General features: G+C 36.9%; 1 protein-coding gene across 4 annotated transcripts; it reads right to left on the minus strand.

The window, feature by feature from the left end:
• Positions 1–1,582: 1,582 nt before the first annotated feature.
• septin7b (septin 7b) lies at positions 1,583–24,811 on the minus strand. Of its 4 annotated transcripts, XM_088014227.1 has the most exons (15): positions 24,793–24,811; positions 23,503–23,507; positions 22,260–22,362; positions 19,261–19,367; positions 17,301–17,401; positions 17,075–17,209; positions 12,902–13,019; positions 10,618–10,710; positions 10,410–10,506; positions 10,220–10,271; positions 9,454–9,582; positions 8,496–8,516; positions 5,824–5,959; positions 4,307–4,449; positions 1,583–2,760 (listed from the first exon to the last, which is right to left on the minus strand). In XM_088014227.1, exons 1-15 carry the CDS (start codon positions 24,794–24,796, stop codon positions 2,721–2,723), a joined length of 1,284 nt encoding a protein of 427 aa, XP_087870353.1. In that variant the 5' UTR covers positions 24,797–24,811; the 3' UTR covers positions 1,583–2,720. The 4 variants fall into 4 exon arrangements, with proteins under 4 accessions (XP_087870353.1, XP_087870354.1, XP_087870352.1 ...); XM_088014228.1 differs by lacking the exons at positions 8,496–8,516; positions 23,503–23,507 and adding an exon at positions 23,320–23,321; XM_088014226.1 differs by lacking the exons at positions 23,503–23,507; positions 24,793–24,811 and having other exon boundaries at positions 22,260–22,428.
• Between the last annotated feature and the right edge of the window lie 76 nt (positions 24,812–24,887).

Here is a 24,887-nt window from a genome sequence, read left to right on the forward strand (position 1 = left end):
AGATCTTAATTAAATGTTAATCTTTTAATTTAAATGTAAATCCTGAATACTATTTATCCATTAGATTATACTGAAAACGAATTATCTTTCTTCCACTAAACAGTTAAAACTCAATCAGCACGCAAACGTAAGCACCGCCATGATCTATTTTTGATTTTAAAAACTACAAAAATAATTGACCTATGTTTAAATCTTTGTTTTTACCTCCATCGGAGAATAAATTTCAAACTTTTGTAAGTTTGATTTGCAAAAGGAGCTCCAAATATGAAGGTTTTATGCCCCTGTTTATGGCAAGCCGATTTAACATAAATTCGGTTTTACCGCTCTTATATTCCAGATATCTCAAATTGTTTTGTGACTAGACGTTTAAGCAATTTTAGATATCTCTAATTATATTTCGACTAGACAAAATAACTATCAGAGATATCTTTAATTACATTCTGACTAGTCGAAATGACGTCAGATTTACCATTGACTTGTATGAAGACTTCAATTCAAGATATCTAAAATTAATTACTGACCATCTGAAATACACATTTCAGATATCTACAATGAAATTATGACTAGTCATAAAGTAAATTTAAGATATCTCGATTTTGGTTTTTGACTAGTCATAATTCTAATTAAAGATATCTCTGATGACTCCATAATTCAAGATATCTTAAATGTATTTTTGGATAGGAGAAATGTAGTTTTGACTAGTGAAAATTAAATTATAGATATCTTAAAAGAAAATAATGACTAGACAAAGCTAAATTAAAGATATCTTGAATTGTAATTTTGACTAGTCAAAATTCCTTTTAAGATATCTCTAAATGAATTCGAGATATCTTGAATTACACAGCTTTTCTATTTAAGATATCTTAAATTGACATTCCGGATAGTCAAAATGTGGTTTTGTATAGTCAAAATGCATTTTTAGATATCTGGAATGTAATTTCGGATAGTCAGACGAAACCGAATTTATGTTAAAACGGCTTGCCATACAATGTCGCATTGAACTCACAGCAGATAATCCACCTAGTAACTGATGACGTTCTCTCTGCAGAAGCACTGTGAACCGTGGGCATCAGGGGAATACAGAGGAGGAAATAAACTGATTTTTGTTTAACATTATTTCATTCAATTGTAACATGCAGTATATTGCACAGGTGCATCTCAGTAAATTAGAGTGCAAAGAAGTACTAATTTAACACAAAAAGTTCAACTTTTAATACAGATTCATGAATTAAGAGTTTATATTTTTTGTTTATGGCTTACAGTCACTGAAAGAAAACCCAAGAATACAGCTCCTCAAAGAAATAAATATAAAATGTTATACAACTTTAAATCTAAACCGAAAACCATGAATTTATTCATTTATTTTTCAAAAACGGATGGACTGTTTTTAGAAGCAGTTGAGACCAAAGTAAAAGCATAAAAACGTTCAAAAAAAATTAATTTTGCACACTAAGTCCCCTTTGAACACTACAGGTACAATGACGACATCTAGCGGTGAGTAATGAAAACACACTGCTAAAGCGTCACAGCTGGTCAGAACGAGTTCATAATATCTCCGTAACAAAACCATCACACTTGTAAATACCATCACATGTTTATTAAGTGACATTGTACATTACAAATGAAAAATAAAATTAAAAATACAGATGGAGTACATAGCCAAAGCAAAATGTGGTGTTGACTCTTCATTTCCCACTGATCCGTTTCCACAGCGACGCCAATTTTTCTTTTCAAAGCCCCCACGGGACTTTTACACAATTTCAACAGAGGACTCTGCTGTCAGTCTGTGAGAATTTACTAAACATACAAAAGTTATTACTTCAGCTGGCTCGGTATATATATATAAAAATAAACTAAAGTGAAATATAACACTTATTATAAATGGTGGTCCAAGGCTAGAGAAAACAGCTAAACACGGAGGAAAAAGAACTTGTTACACTTCAGAATAAAATTAACTTTATCCATTTCTTAAAAGTCTATAAAAGGCCCAAGGTGCATGCTATGTTTTCTGATCTCTGATTTTTTTTTGTTTGTAGGGTTCAATTAAAATAAAATAAAAAAAACTTATTTTACCGTGTGAGATCTGATTTTCAAAACACTGTTTCTTGTAAACATGAAATTAAAGAAAAAACTTGATTGTTCAACTGTCAAACATAACTCACGAGAATTTGTTTTCGTCTTTGCTCTCCATAAATCTGTACACAATGGTGATTTAAAAGCCACCTTGGGGATGAAAACAAAAATAAAGAGCAGTAGCCGAGAGTGGAGACAGTAGTTGAGTTATAATAACAACAACAATAATAATAATAATAATAATAATAATAATAATAATAATAATAATAATAATAATAATAATGTGGGTTTGGCCTTACTGAAGGGGAGTTTTTTTTTCCTGTTGTTAAGGTAAACACATTCCTTAATGATGATGAGTCCTGGGCAGTGAGAGGGGGCTCTGGCTGTACATGCAAACCGCCCTCTGACCTCTGGCTTGAATTAAAAAAAAAAAAAAAAGGAAAGAAAAGAAAGAAAAAAAAAACTGGCCCGAGTGTGACCTCTAGTGGCTGGGAGCAGGAAGAGCACAGGAGAGAGTGAAAACAGGGAAGCAGAGAAGAGATGAAGGTGGGAATAATGGGTGGAGTCAGAGCACCACATTCAGGTGTTCTGACCGGCAACGTTGGCAAATTAAAAATAACTGGAGCTTCTGGTCCCGCCGACTGTCTTTAGAAGATCTTTCCTTTCTTTTTGTTTTTCTCCAGGGTCCTGCAACACAAAAACAAAACGATCAGATTAATCATGATTAATCAATTGTTCAAATAATCGTCAACTAATTTAGTAGTCGATTAATCTTTAACTGGTGTGTACGGACTCATAAAGCAACATTCTTAGATGAGAAAATAAGCTAAAAATGTACAAAAAAAAATAAAATAAAAAATTTGCATTTAAATAAAAAACATTCTTTGTCTGTAAATACGTTCAACCCAAAACTCAAGTGAAGATTTATTTTCTTGCTTTGCTTTCTAAAAACAAAATTACAAATGACAGAAATCATTTTCAAAAAGTAGCTTTGCTTCAATCATTCCTTCTGTTAGTTGTGCGACGCAGTGTCAGGGCTAGGCCACAAGGATTTTTGTTTTGTTTCAAGGCCATAACAAATTGGGGCTCGTCAAAAACCAAAAATTTCTACAGTTGTTTGGAAATTTGCTGGTTAGTCATAATATTAGAACAAAAGAAGCAATTTTACCAGAAGGACATCTTAAAATTAGGAGAAAAAAGTAATTTTAATGAGAAAACAAACTTCTGGAGTTGTGATCTGACATGACCAGTTTAGTTTGTGTAGTTCTTTCTTCGAAATAGACTCAGTTGTTTGAAGAGTCGTTCCAAAGTCCTGCTGCTGATAATGATTTCATGTGATAAAAGAAGGATTTACTTATCTGCAAAACTGATACCAACATATAACTTCACAAGATGCTCAACATTCTCCAGTTTAATTTTTGGTTATTTTTTGTGTTGGCGTTCTCATTACGACGTAATCCTCCCAATATTATGAAAGTATTTGGTAACACTTTATTTGATGGGGTGTGCATAAGACTGGCATGACACTGCTATAAAAATGACATAACACCTGTTATAAACATGAAGGAGTTTTATGAATGTCTGACTGTTGTCAGGAAGTGTCATTTAGTAAACAATGACACTTTTAATGCAAAGTTGGTGCTTTTAATTGACTTTCTATGCAACTTTTAGAGCAACTGAATTGCACTTCATGACAAGAGTCATATTCATTCATAAAGACTCCTTCATGTTCATGACAGCTGTTATGTCAGTCTTATGCACACCTTGTCAAATAAAATATAAAGAATATTAAGCTTGTAAAATATATATATATATATATATATATATATATATATATATATATATATATATATATATATATATATACGCACGCACGCACATCTCATAGCCCGGCTCTAATATTTTAAGTTCAAATAAATAGAAGCTGTAAAACAAGATGGCTGCTCTGGGTGTTGACAAACTCTGAGGAATGCACTGGTGAAAAATAAATCAAATCTTCAAGTGCCAAAAACTTTAATTGGTAAAATTGATTTATCGCCCAGTACAAACTGAAGGACTTAAGTTTTCTCAAGAAATTACAGTACTCTGTTCCTTTTTAATTTAGATACTAAAACAAGATATAAAGTCCAGAAAGCCAAACATTTTTTTCATTCTTAATTTAATTTTTCCCACAGTTGTGAGAAAACCAATCATGAACTGAAACCCCAGACTGTGGTGTAGTAGGTATCTGTACCTGGAGGCCTCCATCTTCTGCTGCTCCAGCCGCTGTTGGAGCTCCCAGTTTGACCTCTCATCCTCGAAGACGCGCCTCTTCTCCTCCAGCTCCTTATGTTGAGCCTCCAGGTTCTTCTTCATCTGCTCGTGACGCCGCTGAAGCTGCAACGGTAACAGATGAAAACACACTTAACTTTCCTCCTAAGAAGGTCTACCAATTAAAGTTTCAGCTGGTTACGGTCCTTCTACAAGCAAGAAAAACGTTTTTAAGTTTGCTTGGCTTTAACCAGAGATGTTGCACTTAGAAAAAAGCAGCTCAGTTCATGCCACTGTAAATGTTTCCATGGGAGTAAAAGAGTCAACAGAGTTCGTACATTTTCCCCACAGTAAAATTCAAGCACTGTAAGCATTTTCAAACTTTTCCAGAAACCACCTTGGAGATAAAGACAATCCAAATGAATTCACTGTAATTAGATATCAGTTACCACAGTTATTCAGCAGCAACAAGGCAAGTTAAAATATAACTGAAACGTCTGTCAAGCACAGACCTCACAGTCCCGACTAGTCAAAGAACAAAACACTAATTTAACAAAAAATTCCCCAATTTCATTAACTTTGTCTTATATTTTATACATTAGATAATCAATAAGTAATCGAGCCATTAAAAATAATATTCATTATGTTGAAACAAACGAATTGTGTTAAGGAAAGTGACCTTTCTTCTCAAACTAAATGCTCAATCACAATAAAGTCAGTCACAAAAAAATCTCTAAAAAATATTCTCGCATTTAGGAAAAACAAATAGCTGTTGATTCCACCTTACCAAAAACAAAAGTTTATTTAACCTAAGATATTGATGAAAAAAAATTGTGTTTCTTTTTATTTAGTGTGTGTAAGCTAGAGCTGAACAATAAGTCAATAACAGTACATATCACAATAGACACGTGATCAATATCAATAGATAATACAATCTGATAGAGTGTTCATTATATAGAATATTCACTGATCCAGAAGCATTCTGGGAGATGTAGGCAGAAATTGGTGGAATCAACTAACTTGTTCACTCTTTGGTTACCTAGCAACTCACTCTTTGGTTACCTAGCAACGACCTGCTGAGTAACTGGTGCAGAAGCAGTTAATGGTTTCACCACTGTGCCTCAAAACTACTTCAAAATAAAAAACTGACTAAGCAGGAAAGGTCACACCTGCAATTCAGATATTTAAAACAAAAAAACTATAATTATCAATATCAACAATTATTGACATCGACTGATGTGAAACGCTTATAATGTGATATGTTTGTCAGTCATATCATCCAGCGCTGGTGTAAATATCTAGTTCCAACTGTAAGTGACGCTTTCCAAATTAAGGTTTTTAGTCAAACGTTAGATTGAACTTTACTACAGAACTGTGCAGTTTGGATATCAATTCGGAAATGAAACTTTGAAAACGCCTAACTGAAACCAAAGCAGTGTGTGTGTGTGTGTGTGTGTGTGTGTGTGTGTGTGTGTGTGTGTGTGTGTGTGTGTGTGTTACCTCTGCCTCAGAGTCTTTGAGCTTCTGCACCTTCTCCTTGACTTTCATCTCGAACACCTGCTCCATCTCCATCTCCATCTTCTTCATCTTGGCCACATGCTCTCGCCTCTCCTCCTCCATCTGGGCCAGGGGACTCCTGCGGAGCGGCCGCACGGGCGGGAATGGAAACAAAACGGGCACAAAACGTCAGGCAAGCAGCTCAGACACTCAAATCAGCACGAACTAATGTCTACCAACCGTAAGGTAATAGACTAAAAGACTTCCTGTCAGGTTTTTAGAGAAACCCCAGGGATTTCCTGCTGCAATTTTTAGTCAGATTTTTATAATTATCAGTATTTTGGCTAATTCTAAAGTTAAAAAAAAAAAAAGCTTAAAATGGTTCTTTGTGTTCATTGTGGAATTTATAAATTTCACTGTTTTTGCAGTGAAATTTATAAATTCAATACCAAAATCTTACCAAGTATTTTTGGTTTAGTTTCTAATTAAATACACTTGAAATAAAACTATATAATTAACTTTTCAGCAATATGTAGAAGTTTGTTTTAAGTCAATTTTCTTAATCTTGATGGAAAAAGTACAAGTTCCACTGAGAGATTGTTTTATTTATAACAAGACATTTTTTCCATGTTATAAATATAATCGACTATGAAAATAATTAATAGTGTCAGCCATTCTTGTATGGTATTAAATTAACATATTACTCAACATCTGCATACATTTTGGAGTTAGATTTAAGGTTCTGTTTGTCTTATTGTGTCAATCTTCACCATGGATGCTAAAATGTCACATGAACTTGTTTTATAAAAGTTACTGTATCCAAATAAACACCATTTTTGATAAAGCAGAGAAACCTAAATATCGACCTTTTGAAAACAATATTCTGCTTCTCCACAGACACCCAACACGTGAGGAAGAGGAGGAAGCTACAGGAAAAGCTTCAGATTGAATCCAACCAGGCAGAAACTGGAAAAGCACCACGAGGTATATCAGAGGAAAACAGTGGGGCAAAGCTAACACCAGTGTTAATAGCAGTAGTTTATTATTAAATGTTAGTAAAAGCTAGGGCTGGACGATATGGGTTAAAAATAAAATCAGATCTGATGTAAATTTACTTTTTTTTATTCTCAGTTTCTCTTATAAAAAAAGAAAATTACAAATGTCAGGAAATATTTTTTGTAAAAATCATCCGTTCTTTGAGTTGTACGACTGGGAACTTGTGTTCAACTATGAGAATATAGCCACATTATTAGCAGGATAATATTAGCAGAATTTTACCAGAACGCCTCAAAATTAAGAGGAAAAAACTTCTACTTATAAAGATCTGACGTAAACACTACAGTCTGTACTTTTGTCCACAAAACACTTGTTTCAGAGTCCTGTTATGAATAATAATTTAATGCTGATGTGTTTAAAAATTAAGTATTTCCTTACACCAAAGTACAACTTCACAACATGCTCAATAATTTTTTGTGTAGTACTTTAATAAAAGAACTTGATCAGTCTTTTGTTTTTTAAATATTTGAAATGCTACCAAACTTGTGCCATGACCTGGCGAGACCTTAAACTGCTGCTGTGCCATTTGCTCAGCAGGTTGTTGCTAGGTAACCAAAGTTCAGGCAGAACTTTAAACTGCTTCCTACCCAGCAAGTTGTTGCTAGGTAACCAAAGTTCAGGCAGAACTTTAAACTGCTTCCTACCCAGCAAGTTGTTGCTAGGTAACCAAAGTTCAGGCAGAACTTTAAACTGCTTCCTACCCAGCAAGTTGTTGCTAGGTAACCAAAGTTCAGGCAGAACTTTAAACTGCTTCCTACCCAGCAAGTTGTTGCTAGGTAACCAAAGTTCAGGCAGAACTTTAAACTGCTTCCTACCCAGCAAGTCGTTGCTAGGTAACCAAAGAGCGAGATAGCCGATTCTACTAATTTTTCTCAGCTAGCCGTGAGAGGCTGAGCAGCTAAATCAGTTCAGTGAATATTTTATATACCGACATTAATTGCGTGTTTATTGTGATATATATTGCTATTGATTTATTGTCCAGCCCTACGACGAACAATGGAAACCCAATGAGCACAAAAAAAATAAAAAATAAAAATCCAGATTTTCCAAAAATTAAATCTTCTAAAACCAAAAATTTGATGTAATTGATAAAACTGATTCATCGCCCAGCCCTAGTGGAAGCCAACCCAAAATTGGGCAAATTCAAAGAAATGCTGTGAAATATGTGGAGCGGTTACCTGGAAAAGGAAAGCTAAAAACTTTTCAGTAAATAAAAGTACACTGTAAAATTTTTACGAGAACCCTTGCTGAACAAGTTCACAGTTTTGTAATCTTTTAAAGTAGCTTTCAGGCTTTTTGAGTTGTTTTTCGTCTCATTTACAGGGGCAACCACTCCAGACATTTCATGGGTCGACCTCGATTGTCGACAAACAGAGCTCACAGTCAGCAGAGTCTGCATTGCAAGTGGAAAGAGTTTGCACCTTGGAAAAACAAATTAAAGCATCCCAACCCTGTCTGGAGAACACGGATTTTTAGGACACAAAACAAACCAGTTTTCTTCCCACAAAACATGAAAATAAAACATCTGACAGCAACAAGAGGAGAAAACCCCTGAAGGAGTCCAGAGAGGAAGGGTGGCGACAGCTCAAACAAATGAGGTGAAAAAGATGTTCACTTACATTCCTTCAACTGTGTCCATACTAAAAAATAAAACAAAAAACACACACAAACACACACACAGCATGCAATGATGAGGTCATGCGCTTGAAACAAAAACACTAAGTCATTAAATGCAATGTGTGACATGGAGCTAATTTCTTACTGCAAATGGAAAACAGAAAAAGTGTCACATTAACAGCAGTGCTCACATATTTAGCTGTGTTAGAATCAGCAGTGTGTTACCTACAGTCAGTTAGCTTAGACCAGGGGTCCCCAAACTACGGCCCGCGGGCCGGATCCGGCCCGCCACGTCATTTGGTCCGGCCCCCTGAACAATGCCGGATCCGGCCCGCCTCCTCATACCAGAGAGCATTCAGTGTTTTTTTTTCATATATTGTATTTTCCGGTTTATATGTGGATTTTTCTTCAACCACCAGGGGGCTTTTGAGCAGAAGTGAAACTAACTTTCCCTCAATGGAATACATACTAGTCAGTCCCAGTCACCGTTTCACTCACGGTTTTTTCCATTTGCATTCTGGGTAAAAATCTATCTAAAAGCGCGAATGTGTCGTCACGCTGCCCCCCCCCCCCCCCCCCCCCCCCCGCTCGACAGTTTCAAAGACAGAACAGCCTACCCCCCCCCCCCCCCCCCCCGTCGACAAGAATTTTCTAAGGTTTCTTTCTACAAAACCTGAGACTGGCCCCCGACTACAGAAAGGAACAGCTATGTGGCCCTCGCAGGAAAAAGTTTGGGGACCCCTGGCTTAGACTGTTAGCTGTTCGATTGTGTTTCTCACTATAGCAAAACTTATTATATGCAAAAAGCATGAGTAAGCAGCAACAAAAACCGTCTCAAACCTCAAATATCAGCACCATGTTTCACCTGGAAACTTGCTCAGGTCCAGAACATGACAATAAGCGTCAGATTTAGGTAAATGCGGTAATGACAAACTTTAATGCAGTGAAGCTGGGACTTACTTGGTGGACAGCTGTCCTTTTGCTTTGTTGTTGTCCACGCCGTTGTAGGTGACAGCAGCCAGCTTCCTGCTGCGGTAGTTTTCATAGTGGACGTTGTTGGTCACGTCCTTCAGGTCCTGCATGTGAGTCCTGGCAACAGAATGTTAATATGAATTACCATATTTTCTGGACTATGAGGCGCACTTAAAAACCTTTAATTTGATCAAAAAAATTACAGTGCTCCTTATATATTGTTCTGGAGCAGCACAGCGCCCTCTAGTGAATTAATATGGATTAATTCTGGCTTACTGACCTCCAAGCGAATTTGTGTGGTACATGGCGCTCTCTCAAAATGTTTTAGTTACATTACAGCTGCTATAGTCAGCGAAGTAAAACGTACTGCGTTTTGGCTGACTGACTTATCTGACTGTTTTGTTTTGCTTGAGGCACCTTATAGTCCGGTGCCTTTATATGTGAAAAAAAATCAAAACTAGACCACAAATTGAAGATGCACTTTATAATCCAGTGTGCCCTATAGTGTGGAAAATACTGTAATAATATATATGGAGGTCATTATTTGAAACAATCCAAGAAAAAAAGCCAAATTCAGGGTTTCTTTTCCCATATTTTAGAAATTCAAGGATTAGTAGTACTAGTACTTTATCATAAAATTTCTACATAACATTCCCCTCTCTAAAAAAAAAACAAACATCTCTTTGCATCAATTATTGACACCTTGAACAATCTAAATAACCTTAACAAAACGGTCTTCCTGTAGCTTCAGTACCTGATGAGCATGTCCCTGAGGATGGTGAAGTCACAATGGTCGCTGTTTTCAACTAACAGGAAACGATAAAACATTTGTCATAAAACTATCAGGGTTAAAAAAGAAACAACTTTAGATACCAAATATCTTGTTAGAATATGATAAAAGTTAGTTTTGATCAAATTGTTAATGTCTAGCTAAACAGTCTCACCTTCTGCAACCCCCCAGGGGTATTGTCTTCCCCTCACCCTCTTGCCGTTCACCTCGATGATGGTGTTGCTTCCCACCACAGCCAGCGGCAGCTTGTCCTGGATCAAGAAGGCGATTAATCAAAGAAAGCTATCAGAAGCACAGAAATGTGAGTTTGCATCACTGCTACACTCTGGTACACAAGCATGAGGATTTTACAGATAACGTACTTTAATTTTCTTCACCAGCCTGTTCTCCTCTTCGTCATCCGTCTCAGGAAACTCGTAAATCTTGATTTTGTGCTCTTGGATTTCTCTCATGATCTAGATGTAAAATGGATCAAGTTAAAGGCAGACACCTCTGAGGCGGTACTTATACTTTGATAGATGTTTTGAAACATTTTCTCAAGTTTGAGGAAGTTAAGCAAGTCTGTCACATTCGCTCTGTTTTAATTTATGTATCTTCTGTTATGTATAAGTTTTATTCTTGTACATCCAAGTTCCTTTTTTAATTGTTTTTTTTTTTCACAAACTTGGGTTATAAAAGTCTCTAATTGGTGACAAATAATCTAGTTTGTTTTTCTTAATTTGTCTAAAAATATTTTGTCCCACAAATAATTTTTACTTATGAGGATTTTTGTGATAATGTCAAGTTGGAGGCTTCAAACGTTGTGAATCTTGTAGTGGATCTGAAGAGAAACTAGGGCTGTTGTAAACGAATATTTTAGTAATCGAGTAATCTATCGATTATTCTTACGATTAATCGAGTAATCGGATTAAAAAAAAATTCTAAAATGAAATATTGGTAAATCTGGCATAATACCGGTGTTACTATCAGATATCAATATCAGTCCAATTGTTCACATTTGAGCATCCCTAACAGTTGCTTTCTTGTAGTTTAGAAAACTAACCTGTAACAAAAATAGCTCACTTTCTAAGTTAACCAGAAGAAAAGCTATAGAAAAATCTGAAATTATATTGAATTTAATAACAAAGAGGCAGGCTCACAAATATGCTTATAAAAAATGTCTACAATCCAGCTTTTAGTTTATGTATTCATCTTCAGTGAGTTTAATAGATTAATTAAACTCACCTTGCCACCTAACCTGTCACGCTTTGGGTTTGAAAATACGGGAAATGCCGCCTGGAGTGGGAGGAGAGGGCGAATGAACGAACGTGGGGTGGAGGGGAGGAAATAGACCAGCGGACTGACGAACCGTTAGACCGGGGGACGAACACGGGGGGAAGTAATACGGGATATTTACGACACCTTCACTGGTCACACTCAGAAACTCATCTATCAGCCATGTACGATGCGCTCCGCCACCCGTTTCTTCAGACCGGGATATGAAATTTATTGTGCGGTTCGTCGGTAAAGCTACATTTACACGGTAAGCATCAGCTACTCAGCCGCCCGCCCTGTTCAGGCTATCCGCTCACCTCAGCGCTCTTCCCGCCGTTCGCTTTCAACCAGCAGCCCCGGAGGAGAAATGCTGCCGTACTCCAGGCATTCCCCCAGTCATTTTAAGGATGCTTATTGGCTCCCCAAAAACGATAAAAAGTCGGGCATTATCATCAATCAATAAAATCCCCACGGGCCAATCTTGCAGATTGGACTTTATGCCGCTGAGACTTAGCTTTTGTCAACAACTCAGAGGCGGAAGTGAGAGCTCCGCGCAACGCAAATGAAGTCCCGGCCGGAACACGGTGCGCTAACTAATAAAACATAAATTAACGAAGCTTCGAGGCAGGTAAATTTTTCTCGAGGAATTTTAGTAATCGAGGTACTCGAATCATTCGAGGAATCGTTTCAGCCCTAAGAGAAACCGATTAAAATATTCTTTAATGAAACAATAAAACAAGGAAAGAAACTTTGAAAACTGGCAGCCTGATGTTAACTCTTTGAAAAAAGCTCAGATATGTAAATAATAATAATTTCATGTATTTATGTTTTCAAAGCACTGCTGTCAACTATACGAACATTTTAACTACAGTGGAAGTAAATTTGCTCCAACAGGTAAAGTTTGTCTTGAAAGTCATTGTAGAGTAAATAATATATTATAACATTGCTATAAATATTGTAAGGCTCTGGATTAACGAAGCAAAAAATTTAAATGTTATTAAACCAAATTTAGTTCCAACTGATTAAACCTTCTTTTAGTGTCGCAGTTTTGTCACTTATCAGTTAGTTGTTAGTCGAGCGATAAGATCAACTTTAGATGAACTCATTCATCGATAACTCGCATCTACAGTGATGCAGCATTTTTATTTGGAGAAAACCTGTTTAGATCAGTTTGTATTTTAGTTCCACTCCAATCTGAACACAAACTTAACAAGTTTCTTTACAATAAATCACAGAAAGGAAAACCACCAGATATCAATGTAGAGATAGACAGACTAAACTGATGCATCGTCTATTTGATGTCGCTTTGTGATGAAAAATATTGGGTCTGTACCAAAGAGCCTTGTGTAGAGGGGGGTTTTCCCTCTGCCTGCAGCTGTGGAAACCACTGACCTGCTTCTTGAACTGTTGGCATTCCTCTGGGGTGAGAGTGTCTGCTTTGGCGATCAGCGGGATGACATTGACTTTTTCATGCAACCGTTTCATGAATTCGATGTCCAAGGGCTTCAGTCTGCAGAAACATGAAGTTACAACCGTCACCGGCCCATTTTATCTGATTAACTGTGCAGAGGAATCATCAGCTTTGTGCAGCTTACACTGCAAAAACAAAATGTTAACAAGTAATTTTGGTGTAGCTTCTAGTGCAAGTATCTTAGTACTAAAGTAACTTAGTGTTAGTTTAAATAACTTTTCAACAAGATAAGGGATCTTGTTTTAAGTAAATAATTCTTTAATATTCACGAAGAACTACCAGATTCATTGGCAAATAAATTCACTTATAACAAGACATTTTCCCCAAGCTATAAGTGAAGTAATCTACCAATAGAACAAGCACTTTTTCATCAACATTTAGGACTCAAAACAAGATCCTATATTTTGCTGAAATTACTTATAAGTTAGTTATATCTTATTTCAAGTGTGCAAAGATATTTGCACTACAAACTAGACCAAAAATACTTGGTAATATTTTGTGTTTTTGCAGTGTAGATAATAAAACAAAATCAATCTTCTCTCGTCTCATTGAAGGACAGCTTTTGGGTTTATGAAGGAAGACAGTTTCTTGGAAACTCCACTAAGAACAAAGATAAAATGACTTAAACCAAATAAAGAAGTCTGCCTGATGTTTGCTATGTCTATGAAACGACCTTAAAGTCATGAGAAAGAACTGCTGTTCTCAGCTGTAAAAATAACATTTGACAAGGCTGTATTATTGAGTTACAGCTATGAATTTCTCTTACTCATTTCTAAAATTTGATTTTCTTTTAATCTGTGTGTGGTTGCAGTAGAAATGTCTCTCTGAGTTAAACTCTGACCAACAGCTGGAGTCAAAGTTTCAAGAGGATGATGGTGAAATGTCCAGCATTCAACTATGAATCTGGATAAAACAGGTTTATTCTCAAAAATCTTCTTGTAGCAGCAACAAAACGAACACCTAGTATCTCATAGGGACAGTTAGCATTCATGTGCTGCATCATAGTGAATTTACTAAATGCTATAATGCACTAAAAAAGAGAAATGGTTACAGCTAGCTCATCTACATCGTCACTGCCTTGTTGCAATTTTCCATTACATAAGATGTTTTTGAACACTTTATAAAGATTTAAGTAAATCTGCTATACAAGATGTTTTTGTTTTTCTTTTTATTCATGTAAAGCACTTTGAACTGCCTGGTTGCTGATAAAATGCTGTATAAATAAAACGTCTTCCTCTTCCAAAATCGAAAGAATCAAACTAAAATTGGCTGAAAAATTTATTATTTTGATCACCGACTAATTTAACCAAATTTCAAAATAATCATCAACTAACTTAGTAATTGATTAATTGTTAACCGGAGTATACGAACTCTAAAACAGGTCATTTGCTGAAAGTACAACACAGTCAGAGCAGTAATTAAGTAAAAACTGTAAAAAATATAAATATTTTGCATTAAAATAAAATAAAACCTGTCTGTAAGTATTTTGTACCCAGACTTCGCTTCATGCGGTAGACCTGTCACGATAACAAATTTTGCTGGATGATAAATTGTCCAAGAAGTTTTTGTGGTATTTGATAAAACTGTTGTTTTGAGCATTTTCAAGTAATAAAACGGTTGATTCTCAAAGATCAATAGACTTTAAATTCAGATTAACATTTACCACTGGAACTGGAAGACATTTTAAATACCTCCCCAAAAAAACATAGAACAAACGAAACAACAAAAAAATTCATTATCAAGTCTATGAAAACAAAATTATCCTGATAAAAAGGATAACTGAAACTAAAACACCAAACTGAAAACTTGTCATCCAGTTTTTAGTAGGAAGAAAAATAAAAACAAACGTAAATCATGTAAATGGAAAAAATAGAGTTTTTTTTAATTTACAATGTGATTAATTTATTGCTTATGTAAAAAAATATAATCATTCAGTTAATCCGAAAACTAATCAACAGATCAGACCAACACTGTACTGAAGTTAAGCAGAACCTTTAGAAGCATTTACTTTTAGCTGCTAAAAATGATCAGGTGTTCACCAGAGGAATGCTGTGTTGTTGGATTTCAGGAACTAAAATGTTTATTTTCTTATCCAAAAGGGGAACAGGGGCGTTGTTTTGCAGCGGGTGGGTCAGTGTGGTGCTGCTAGAACAGCCAGCTGCTGCGAGGACGGGATGCTCCCAGACGGCATACGGTGCCCATCCTCCAGTAATAAAGTAATGCTTGTGTGGGTACAGAGCGCAGCCTTGTACAAACAAAATGTCCCTGAGAGCAGAGACAGACTGGGAGGACCGAGACGACACAAGGACGGAAACAGAGCAGCGTCTTCTCACTCATCAGTAAAGGAAGACACAGTCGTCAAACAAACGGCGTGAGAACGCAGCAGATTTTATACATGAAATCTCAGTAAAAAGTATTTTTAAAAAGCACTGACACTTTATTAGAGGAAGGAAGTAAGCACTTAGAACAATTAGAATAAATTAAATCAAGATAAAGACGCTCTAATGGCTTGTGAAGCGTCATAATTAAAATTCCTGTCGTTTCTTTATGAAGGCGATCTGTATCATCTGTTTGGCGTTTTACCAGCACAACCAAACCTTCAAACTCCCTTTTCCTTTCTCAAACAAACTTGATTTTCTGAGCTTTGGGAAACAGCTGACCAGCTTCCATTGCTCCATTTCTTTAGTCATTTCCTACACAGTTCTCACTCCCTTCCTGACCTACATGTTTCTGGTGACACACTGCAAAAACACAAAATCTTACCAAGTATTTGTGTCTAGTTTCTAGGGAAAATATCTTATTACACTTGAAATAAGACAAATTAACTTAAAAGTAACCTTTTAGCAAAATATACAGGCTTGTTTTAAGTAAATAATTCCTTAATATTGATGAAAAATGCTTGTTCTAATGGCAGATAAATTAACTTATAACACGGGAAAAATGTCTGGTTGTAAGTTAAATAATCTGCCATTGGAATATTTACTCTTTCATCAACATTAAGGAATTATTGACTTAAAACAAGCCTCTATAGCTTACTATAATGTTACTTGTAGGTTAGTTTTGTCTTATTTCAAGTATGCTAAGATATTTGCAACAGAAACTAAACCAAAAATACTTGGTAAGATTCTAAGTTTTTGCAGTAAAGTTAAATTATCCACTTCTTTTCATTTTTGTGACTTAAAATAAAAAATCTGACACTTTAACATCTTAAAGGTGACCTAGTACTCTTCTCTGAGCAGATTAGGTCTGGCCTAGAGGCTATGCAAACCATGTTCATCACATTGTTTTGCATAAAATAATTCTTTGACAATGAGATTTCAGTCTGATCAGTTCTACGTATTTTGAGCTCCTGTCACTTTAAATCCAAATAAGCTGCAGCTGGCCACGCCCCCAATGCAGCGTTTACACTCTCACATGAAAATGGCTGCTAACAGATGGGCACCAACCCTAACAGCTGACCAAATGTGCTGGAGATCGCTTGTGTTGTTGAGTAAGGGCAGCTCTCCACTGCAGTTGCTAGGTAACGGGCTGGGCTTAGCTGGGGTTGCTAGGTAACGCCTCATTTTCCACACACTGCAAAACTAATTTATTGCCAAAAAAATGGCTGGATGTTTTTTCAAGTGAATGGAGAAGCAGTTGAGTCCCAGATGGAAGAACAAAAGCGTGCAAAATGTGAATTTTCACTAGCAAAAGAAAAATGGCTGCAAACAGATGCACAATTATACAACTTACATCTTTGAAAAGCATAAGTGGGTCCTCCTGCACAACCAACAGGAAAACAGCAAATGGTTTCTGAATAGCAAGTCAACAACAAGACAGTAGGTCTCTCCAGTAGCTGTTGTACAGTGCATACATAAAACCAGCTGCCCAAAAGTCACGGAGTCCCACTTGGTGACAGTGCTGGGCTTGTCGAATATGCCTTAACAAGCAGGAGGTTTATGCAACAACTCATTTTCCAAACACCAAAAAAATGCCAAAAAAGCTCCTCAGACCCAAATGGAAGCACAAAAACATGCAAAATGTGTGTGTTTATTATTAATTATTCATGTGTTCTCACGAATAATAATAATTCTGAAATCCTCCTCCAAACTCACCCGTGTCCAGAGGGGGCGATGAAATAAAGGCAGCAGTGGATCCGGCTGTCAGGCATCTGTCGTCTGTTCACCCGTGATTCTGAGTTCAGGTAGTCTTCAAACTTGCTGTCTATGTGGTCGATGATTGGCTGCCAGCTGAAGGGGAGAAGTTGTGCGTCACGTTGCTGAAGCGTGACAAACATCTAAACAATGTGTGAGCAGAAGAGGCAGACGAGGCGATCCTCACCAGTTGCTGTTGTCAACGGCATCTCCGAACCCCGGGGTGTCAACTATTGTGAGGAGCAGCTGGACACCTCCTTCCTTTATTAAGACTTTAGATTGCTCCACCTGCCGCAGGAAAACACAACAGATTCTGATGTAAACCGGGCTTCTGCTTCTATGATAGATGAACGCAAAGTTCCAGCTAACTGTGATGTGGAAGTAATCCATCAGATTTTTTTGTTTTAGTCATAATATTAGCAGAAAAAAGACAAAAATATCAAAAGGAAAAGTTGTTTTAATGAGAGCAAACCTTCAATCGATCAGGATCTGACATGACACCAGGTTGATTGATTGTTTCAGATTATGGGAAATTGGGATGAGAACTGTCAAAAGCATGATTAAAATCTGGAAGGATCGTGGGGAACAATCATGTTTGAGGAAGAAATGTAGTGAAAAACAACGGCAGGAACCTCAATGGATTGGGTCTGAACTGCTGTAGCCATAAGAAAACCACTAATCAGTGGTGCTCTCTGCAGAAAGAGGCTACAATTAGCAACCTCTTCCAGATTAATACGCATCATTATGATACATATGTAATTCAATCGTAGTATACAGCTGTTCTTTTTTGTTATTGGTAAAATTTCTTGTAAATTGTCATCAAATCCAGTGTATTAAATCCCTACATTAGCTGTAAAACTAATCCGTTTCATCAAAATCAGCTTGTTGAATAGGTTCTCTGCTGAAGGTGAGACATTGCACCAGATTATCTGTCCAAAACAACCGAACTACACAATCAAAATCATTACAGACTGAATATTACACCTAGTAGAAAATATTTAGCAGCAAGCAGCAACCTGCCTTCTCATTTAGTGCCAGTACTTAACTGCCTTGAGGAACCAGCAAAACACACAGGCAGCCGGAGAGAGCAATAGTTTCAGATATGAGTCAGACAGGGAGCTCCACAGGCGGCAGGCCTCAAAAATCCAAGACCGCATTTAACAAACGGCCTCAAAAACACTCACTGCAGGATCTGTGGAGTTCAATTCCACCCGTTTGAACAGGGAATCCCAACAGGAAGCTTTTCAAAAAACACTCAGTAAACATCTGTTAAATGCAAATGAAATGATTGAGTCTGCTCTAATTTATCATGAGATTAATTGATTTATTGCTTTTGCAAAAGGCCTACATAAAACAATGCGTTTATACACTGTAGAGCTGAATATGACAGACCAGTTATCTGATGGCTTTCATCTCAGAATATTTATAATTACGATGGTTTTGAACTGTAATTATCACATTTCTATTTTTAAAAGCAGCTTAAAGTGCAAAACAGAAAAGAGCCGAGTCTGAAAATTCAAAGTGGTAAAAAACAGTAATACTTTATAACAGCTGGCCACGCCTTTATAACTTGTCTACTTTATAACAACTTTCATTATGTTTATCTTTTAGAAATTCCACAGTTGAAAAGATGCAACTCAAATTCACTCAATGTTTGGTTTACCAGAACCGGAGCGCTTCGCTCAGAGATATGGATGTTTTATTTCTGTCTGAGGGGAGACGGCAACGCTCTTTTTGACTCAAAAGAGCAGAAGAAGAAATTAACTGAGAGCACAGAAGTGATTTCTAACCAGGATGTTACACTGCTTTTGATAAATTATTAAAATAAGGGAAGCAGTAAATCTTCCCCAAGCTGTTTCTTTAAGACAAATGTCCCAGTTTTTCTTGTTGTGCTGGTAAGCCGACTCGTGGTTTTCTTTGTCTGCTGCATGTTTGGGAATTATGGATGAGAAATTATGTTATGGTTTTGTTTTTGTTACTATTGGAAAAGTAGAACTACTTTTCCACTGTTGGTTGCAAAAGATAATCAATAAATGTTACATATGACAAAATATACAACACAGAGTGCCAATGTACTCAATATTATGGGTCAGAAAGTATCAGAAGCAGGCATGTTTAACTCATTTTAAACACAGAGAGAAAAATACCTGTACAGTCTTTTTGATTCTGTGTGAAGGTCCAGGATACTCTGTTGAATACAGGTCTGTTAGGAACAGCGAGTTAATCAAAGTCGACTTCCCCAGGCCAGATTCGCCTGGAAACAAAAACACAAAACTGCAATCAGAAGATGCCAACAGAGACACTAAGCTAACAAGGGTAACACTGCATGACGGTCACCAACATGAAGGAGTCTTCAGAAATGTTTATGGCTGTTGTCATGAAATGTCATTCAGTAAAAAATGACATTTTTAAGGTAAAGTTGCATTAAAACTTGTATTAAAAGTGTCACCTTTGTATTACTTGCTAAATAAAACTTTCAAAGCAAAGTTAAGCTTGAATTAAAAGTGTCAACTTAGCATTATTCAGTAAATAATACTTTTAAAGCAAACTTGCATTAAAACTTACATTAAAAGTGGCAACTTTGCATAATTCAGTAAATAATGAAGCTTTCAAAACAATGTAGCATGAAAGGTTACATTAAAAGTCCATTAAAAGTGTCAACCTTTCTTATTATTCGGTAAAGAATTACACTTTTAAAAACAATGTTGCACTAAAACTCACATTAAATGTGCATTAAAAATGGCAACTTTGCATTAGAAATGCCATTATTTACCAAATGACACTTCATAACAGTCATGAAGACTCCTTCATGTTTATGACGGGTGTTGTGTCTTATGCACAGCCCCTCAAGTAAAGTTTTACCCTAAAACTTCACTGCTGTCTTTCCTCAAACAATCACGGTCATGTGGTTTTCTAGGAATGACTTTAGCCAGAGATCTCAATCTATTTGGGTTAAACAGTTAAAGGACAAGGAAAACAACGCAGACAATGGCTCTTGTTATGCGCCACCGACTGGCTGTGTGGTCCCGGTGTTTTCTCAACTCGGCTGACCATTATGTGCCCCGTTTCCAAGCTCCCAGTGAAAAGGATCATTAGTGGAAATGACCACTGGCGCAGCCTGGTGTGGCTGATGGCCAGAAGTCAATATTTAACCACGCAGTATTTACACCCACGGCTACAGTTAAAGGGTAACGTGCTCCGCTTCATCTGCAGCGTTTGTCCAGACCTCCGACTGTGTGGATTGGGTACATCAGCTTGGTAAATGCATTAGGAAGTGGCGATAGATCTCTGAAAAGAGCAGCTTGGTAATGTGTGAACAGGTTGCTGGTCACGTGTTTTATGAGCTATGGATAGATGTGCCAGTCACTGATGGCGATGCAGCACCAGTCTCTCTTCCTCCTTTCGCACCGCACAAGTGACACATCGCATGTGGGAACTGCAGGGACATGTGGGCCTGCGGCAAATCAGAGCCGGGAACAGCTGAATACTGCATGCGTGTGTATCTGTGTGTGTGTGAAAACAATGGCATGCATTTAAGTATCAGAAAGCCCAGAGGACCCCCTCTACTGTCCTTGTTGCCATGACATTTATAATCTTCTCAGACATTATTCTCAAAACAAAGATGTAGTCAAAAACAGAGCACAGGTAGACACGCACCAATCTGGCTTTTCCAGGCCGACACTGATTTCCTGTTTTCTTTGAAGCCTGACGCATCAATTCAGATATTTTTATTTTATTCTAAGGACAAAATAAGGAGAAAAATGTAGAGCAGGTTGTTTGATAGAGGTAATAATTTTGAATTAGACAGAAAGTAAATAAATTAAGGCTTTGTTTTATTTATATTAGATTTAAAATGTAAGGTTGAAATGATTAATTGTGATGAAACTGAAATTACCATCAACTAATTTAGCTATCGATTAATCGTTAAATAGGGTAATTAAGCCAAAACGCTGCAAAAAATCTGTACATTTAAGACAATAAAAACCCTTTTGTCCGTAAATCTCCAAGTGGAAGTTTTTACTTCACCTGGTCAAATTTTACTTTTAAAAAAAATCTCCTTTTAAGAACTTTTTACATCCGGTTATTAATGGGTTAATCCAAAAATAATCTACAGATCAGCTCTATGCTGTATTGATGTTACGTCAAAGTAGAAAGCACTGAGCTTTTCACGTGTTGAAGTCAGGATTTTTTTAGCTGCAGATGCATCCTTTGGTACAAATGATCAAACGTTTACTGAAGGAAGGCTATGTTCTTGCAATTTAGGCAATAAAATGTTTATAAAAGAAAATGCTTTCTTTAAAAAGGAATGGATTTGTATATTTTTACGCATTTTAAATATTTTATAAAAAACTCAATTGGCTACATAAATAAATCTGCAGAATGTGGCAATTTGTTTAATCATCAGAATAATTGGTAGAATAATCCATTACTAATCATTAATTGCAGCCTTGTTAAAATGCATTAATGTAAATGCTAAAAATGGTGGCAGTTCTTTATGTTGATTAATTAAATTCAGTATACGACCTCCTGATCTGCAATCAGAACCAATCAATGGTAATTTGGCCAATTCAACCATCTAACTAACCATCTTGATTAAAGCCTCTTCAAAAGAAAGCAAAATGCTAAGAGTCAGTCTATGGTGCTGTAGAAATAAAAGACTCAAACTGCTGTGAACTAAATGCAGCGTTCTTCAGCGGCCTGCTGAGCACAAACTATGTTGGTCCCACCACAGGAAATGGTTGTGACCCTGGGACACGTTTTCCCTCCAAATACGGCTGAGGAACATCTTGGCCCAGAGTCAACAGCCACATCCAGGCATTGAAGGAAAAAAAAGGAAAAGAAGTGTCCGTTTCTCACATGCAGAAATGGATCAACCCAAACCAAATGTTTTGCTTCTGCAAGACGGTCTTAAAGGAACCTGACACAGATGAAACGGGGCAGAAGTTCAATATCAAAAAAACGTGTTCGAGTCAGCATTTAAAACTACTTATGTTCTCTGCACATAAATATGGCCTCACAGACATGCACAGCTGTATCGTTCTCTGAAAGACAAACCACACTGAAGGACTTTAAATGCCTTCAATGAGGAACACAATGAGATGATTCAACGACAAACAGGAGCAGGCTGAGCAGAGAGTGTCCTTACCCACAACCATCAGGGTGAACTCGAAGCCCCTCTTCACAGACTTCCTGTACACTTGATTGGGGAGGCTTGCAAAGCCAACGTATCCATCCAGGTTCTTTTGTTGCTGTAAAACAGGATTATTATTAGTCCTGGATGACCGGGGATCAATATTCATAGTGTGATTTGCTCCTCCTACTAGGTTACAGCCATATTGTTAGGCCTGTAACAATAACCTATTTTTGCTGGACGATAAATAGTCCTAGAAGTTATTGCAATAAATTATAAAATTGTTGCTTTGAGCCAATTTTCAAGTAAATAATAGTAATAAATGGTAATGATGGCATAATAATGCATTCTGAAAGATCCATGACCTATAAATTTGAATGAACATTTAACACTGTAACTGGAAGACATTTTAAGTTTCCAAAATAAATAAAACAAACAAATAAACAAATTATAAAGTCTCTGTAAACAAAAATGGCTAGTTGAGACCAAAGCTAGCCATCTCACAGAAGACTTAATAATGTTATAATACAGTTTTTGGTAGAAACAGGAAAAGAGTAAAAATAATAAATAATACTAATTAAAATGATTAAGCTCATTCAGGAGTGTCAAACTCATTTCCGTTGTGGGCTAAATGTCCTTTAAGAACAGGTCGAGGCAGAATGTATTAATAAAAATAACTAATAATTAATATATCATAGCTTTATCTGCACTCAATGAGTACTTCTAAAAAAATAAATAATATTTATACACATAAAAGTGTATTTGATTTAACTAATAAAATAATATATTAGCACAAAACTGTTATCTTGAAGTCTCTAGAGTGTAGAGGCCACAGAAATAGTTATGGTGGGCCGGATTTAGCCCGCAGGCCTCGAGTTTGACACATGTTGATTAAGTGATTTATGGCTTATTGTGACAGTATCCCTCTACGCAAAATCTAAGTTACCAAAAATAATATTTGACAAAAACACATGAGCATCATACCTTACATTTTAACAACTGTTGTCTATTCATTTTAGATATTTGTCTCTTTAAAGTAGTGATGTCAAGAATAAACCATGATTTCTATACTTACAGCTGCATTGTGCCGATCAGTGAAATGTTGAACGGTCCAGTTTCCCCCGAGGTCACAAGAGGAAAAAAAATAAATAAAAAAATCAATATCAGATCATCTGACAAGCAAATGATTCTGGTTCTGTTTTCTAACTCCCGGAGCCTGGGGCAAAGGTATTCATGATCCAAGCAACTGTAGCGACACAGACACTTGGGCCAGAGTTGTATATGTTCCACTCCACTTGCTCCTTTAATGTCAGCAGCACCATAAAGCAAAGGCTGTGCACTGTTACAGCCTTTTCTTTAAGCCTGTGGCTAGGAGAGGATTTTTGCTTCTTATGCCAGAGCATCTTCTGCCTGCCAACACCAGCCCACTCGTCTCCAGTGCGATTCTAGGACGTGATAATGCTGATTTGTCTACAGGATGTGCAGCTCAGTTTTAGTAGCATCACACTGTTCCTATTTGTGAGGGGTGGGAGGAGGGAGAGATAAGAAATGGGCTCCTAAAGCAGGTAACCTATAGCCAACATGCTCATGATTAACCTAAATTTGAACAGCAATTTCAAATCACAACCGTGTTTCTTTTCCGGTAGAATCACAGAGGTCTAATTAGAGGAAGTGGTGGCAGGTGGAGGAATCAGTTTAGCTCTATCTTCATGCAAATGTAGGAGGCCTCGTCTTTACTGAACAATAAATATTAGGCTTCAATTTGAGAATAAACGAGTAAAGCAGATGCAAGACTCTAATTTACAGACTTGCAACGCAAAGGCGACCAACTTTAAAGTCAAAACATGAACTCTGAGGTGTTAGATCCACTGTAATCCAGATTAGATGGCAGCCCTAACCTCCTTATGTCTAACCTGACATCAGGTCTGACTCTGCCTGCAAATGCTCCAGTCATGTCAGCTTAATCAAAGCAAAGGTCGCACAAGTCCTGAAAATGAATTTCAGTACAAAATGCGGCTCCAGGCACCTAAAGTGGGAGAATTTAATCTTGCAGAAACCCACAGCAGCTCGTAAATGTTTCCTGTCATTTACCCGTAACTTCAGGGCACAAAACTTAGCATCGCATCGAGCAGTTTTACCCAAAATGTGACACTGAAGGAAGCTAGTTATCAAAATGCTGCTTTTTTTAGGTTGGGCTTCCAAAAGCAGAAATGTGTAACTATAATATTTAAATGTTGATTTCTTATTCAAAGAGCTCACATAGAACAGAGGAGAAGCGTTTACTAAAATACTTCGCTACAAAGCTAACGACAGGAAATGACACTCCCGTTAGGTTACACAGCGAACATAAGCTAACAGTTAGCCTGCTAGCATAGCAACCCATCCAAGTGGAGGCGGACTGGGCGTTAGTTGCTCCAACAACTGCCGTAGCTAAACGGCAGCAAATGGTTCAAATAGTGCAGTCGATTCTAAGTAAAACAACAAACAGAACAGTTTAAAATTAGGCTTTCTGCTAAACTGTAACCGCAGCGGAGAGTGGTAATCTCACCCATAACGTTAACGGTCCCTGCCGCCTCAAACACCGATCATTCACAAGCCGACATTCCCCTTTCTCGCTACTTTTGCTTGAGCTACGCACAGTGA

Source organism: Poecilia mexicana, unplaced genomic scaffold, assembly GCF_051168715.1.
Source record: "Poecilia mexicana isolate PSO_F unplaced genomic scaffold, ASM5116871v1 scaffold_16, whole genome shotgun sequence".
Lineage (NCBI taxonomy): Eukaryota > Metazoa > Chordata > Actinopteri > Cyprinodontiformes > Poeciliidae > Poecilia > Poecilia mexicana.

Coding starts and splice junctions, on each gene's coding strand:
- septin7b (XM_088014226.1), bottom strand. CDS start 22,413: ATGAATATTGATCCCCGGTCATCCAGGACTAATAATAATCCTGTTTTA. Junction 8,517..9,453: donor AAAGGACAGCTGTCCACCAA/GTAAGTCCCAGC, acceptor TTTATTTTTTAG/TATGGACACAGTTGAAGGAA. Junction 5,960..8,495: donor ATGGACACAGTTGAAGGAAT/GTAAGTGAACAT, acceptor GCCGCTCCGCAG/GAGTCCCCTGGCCCAGATGG.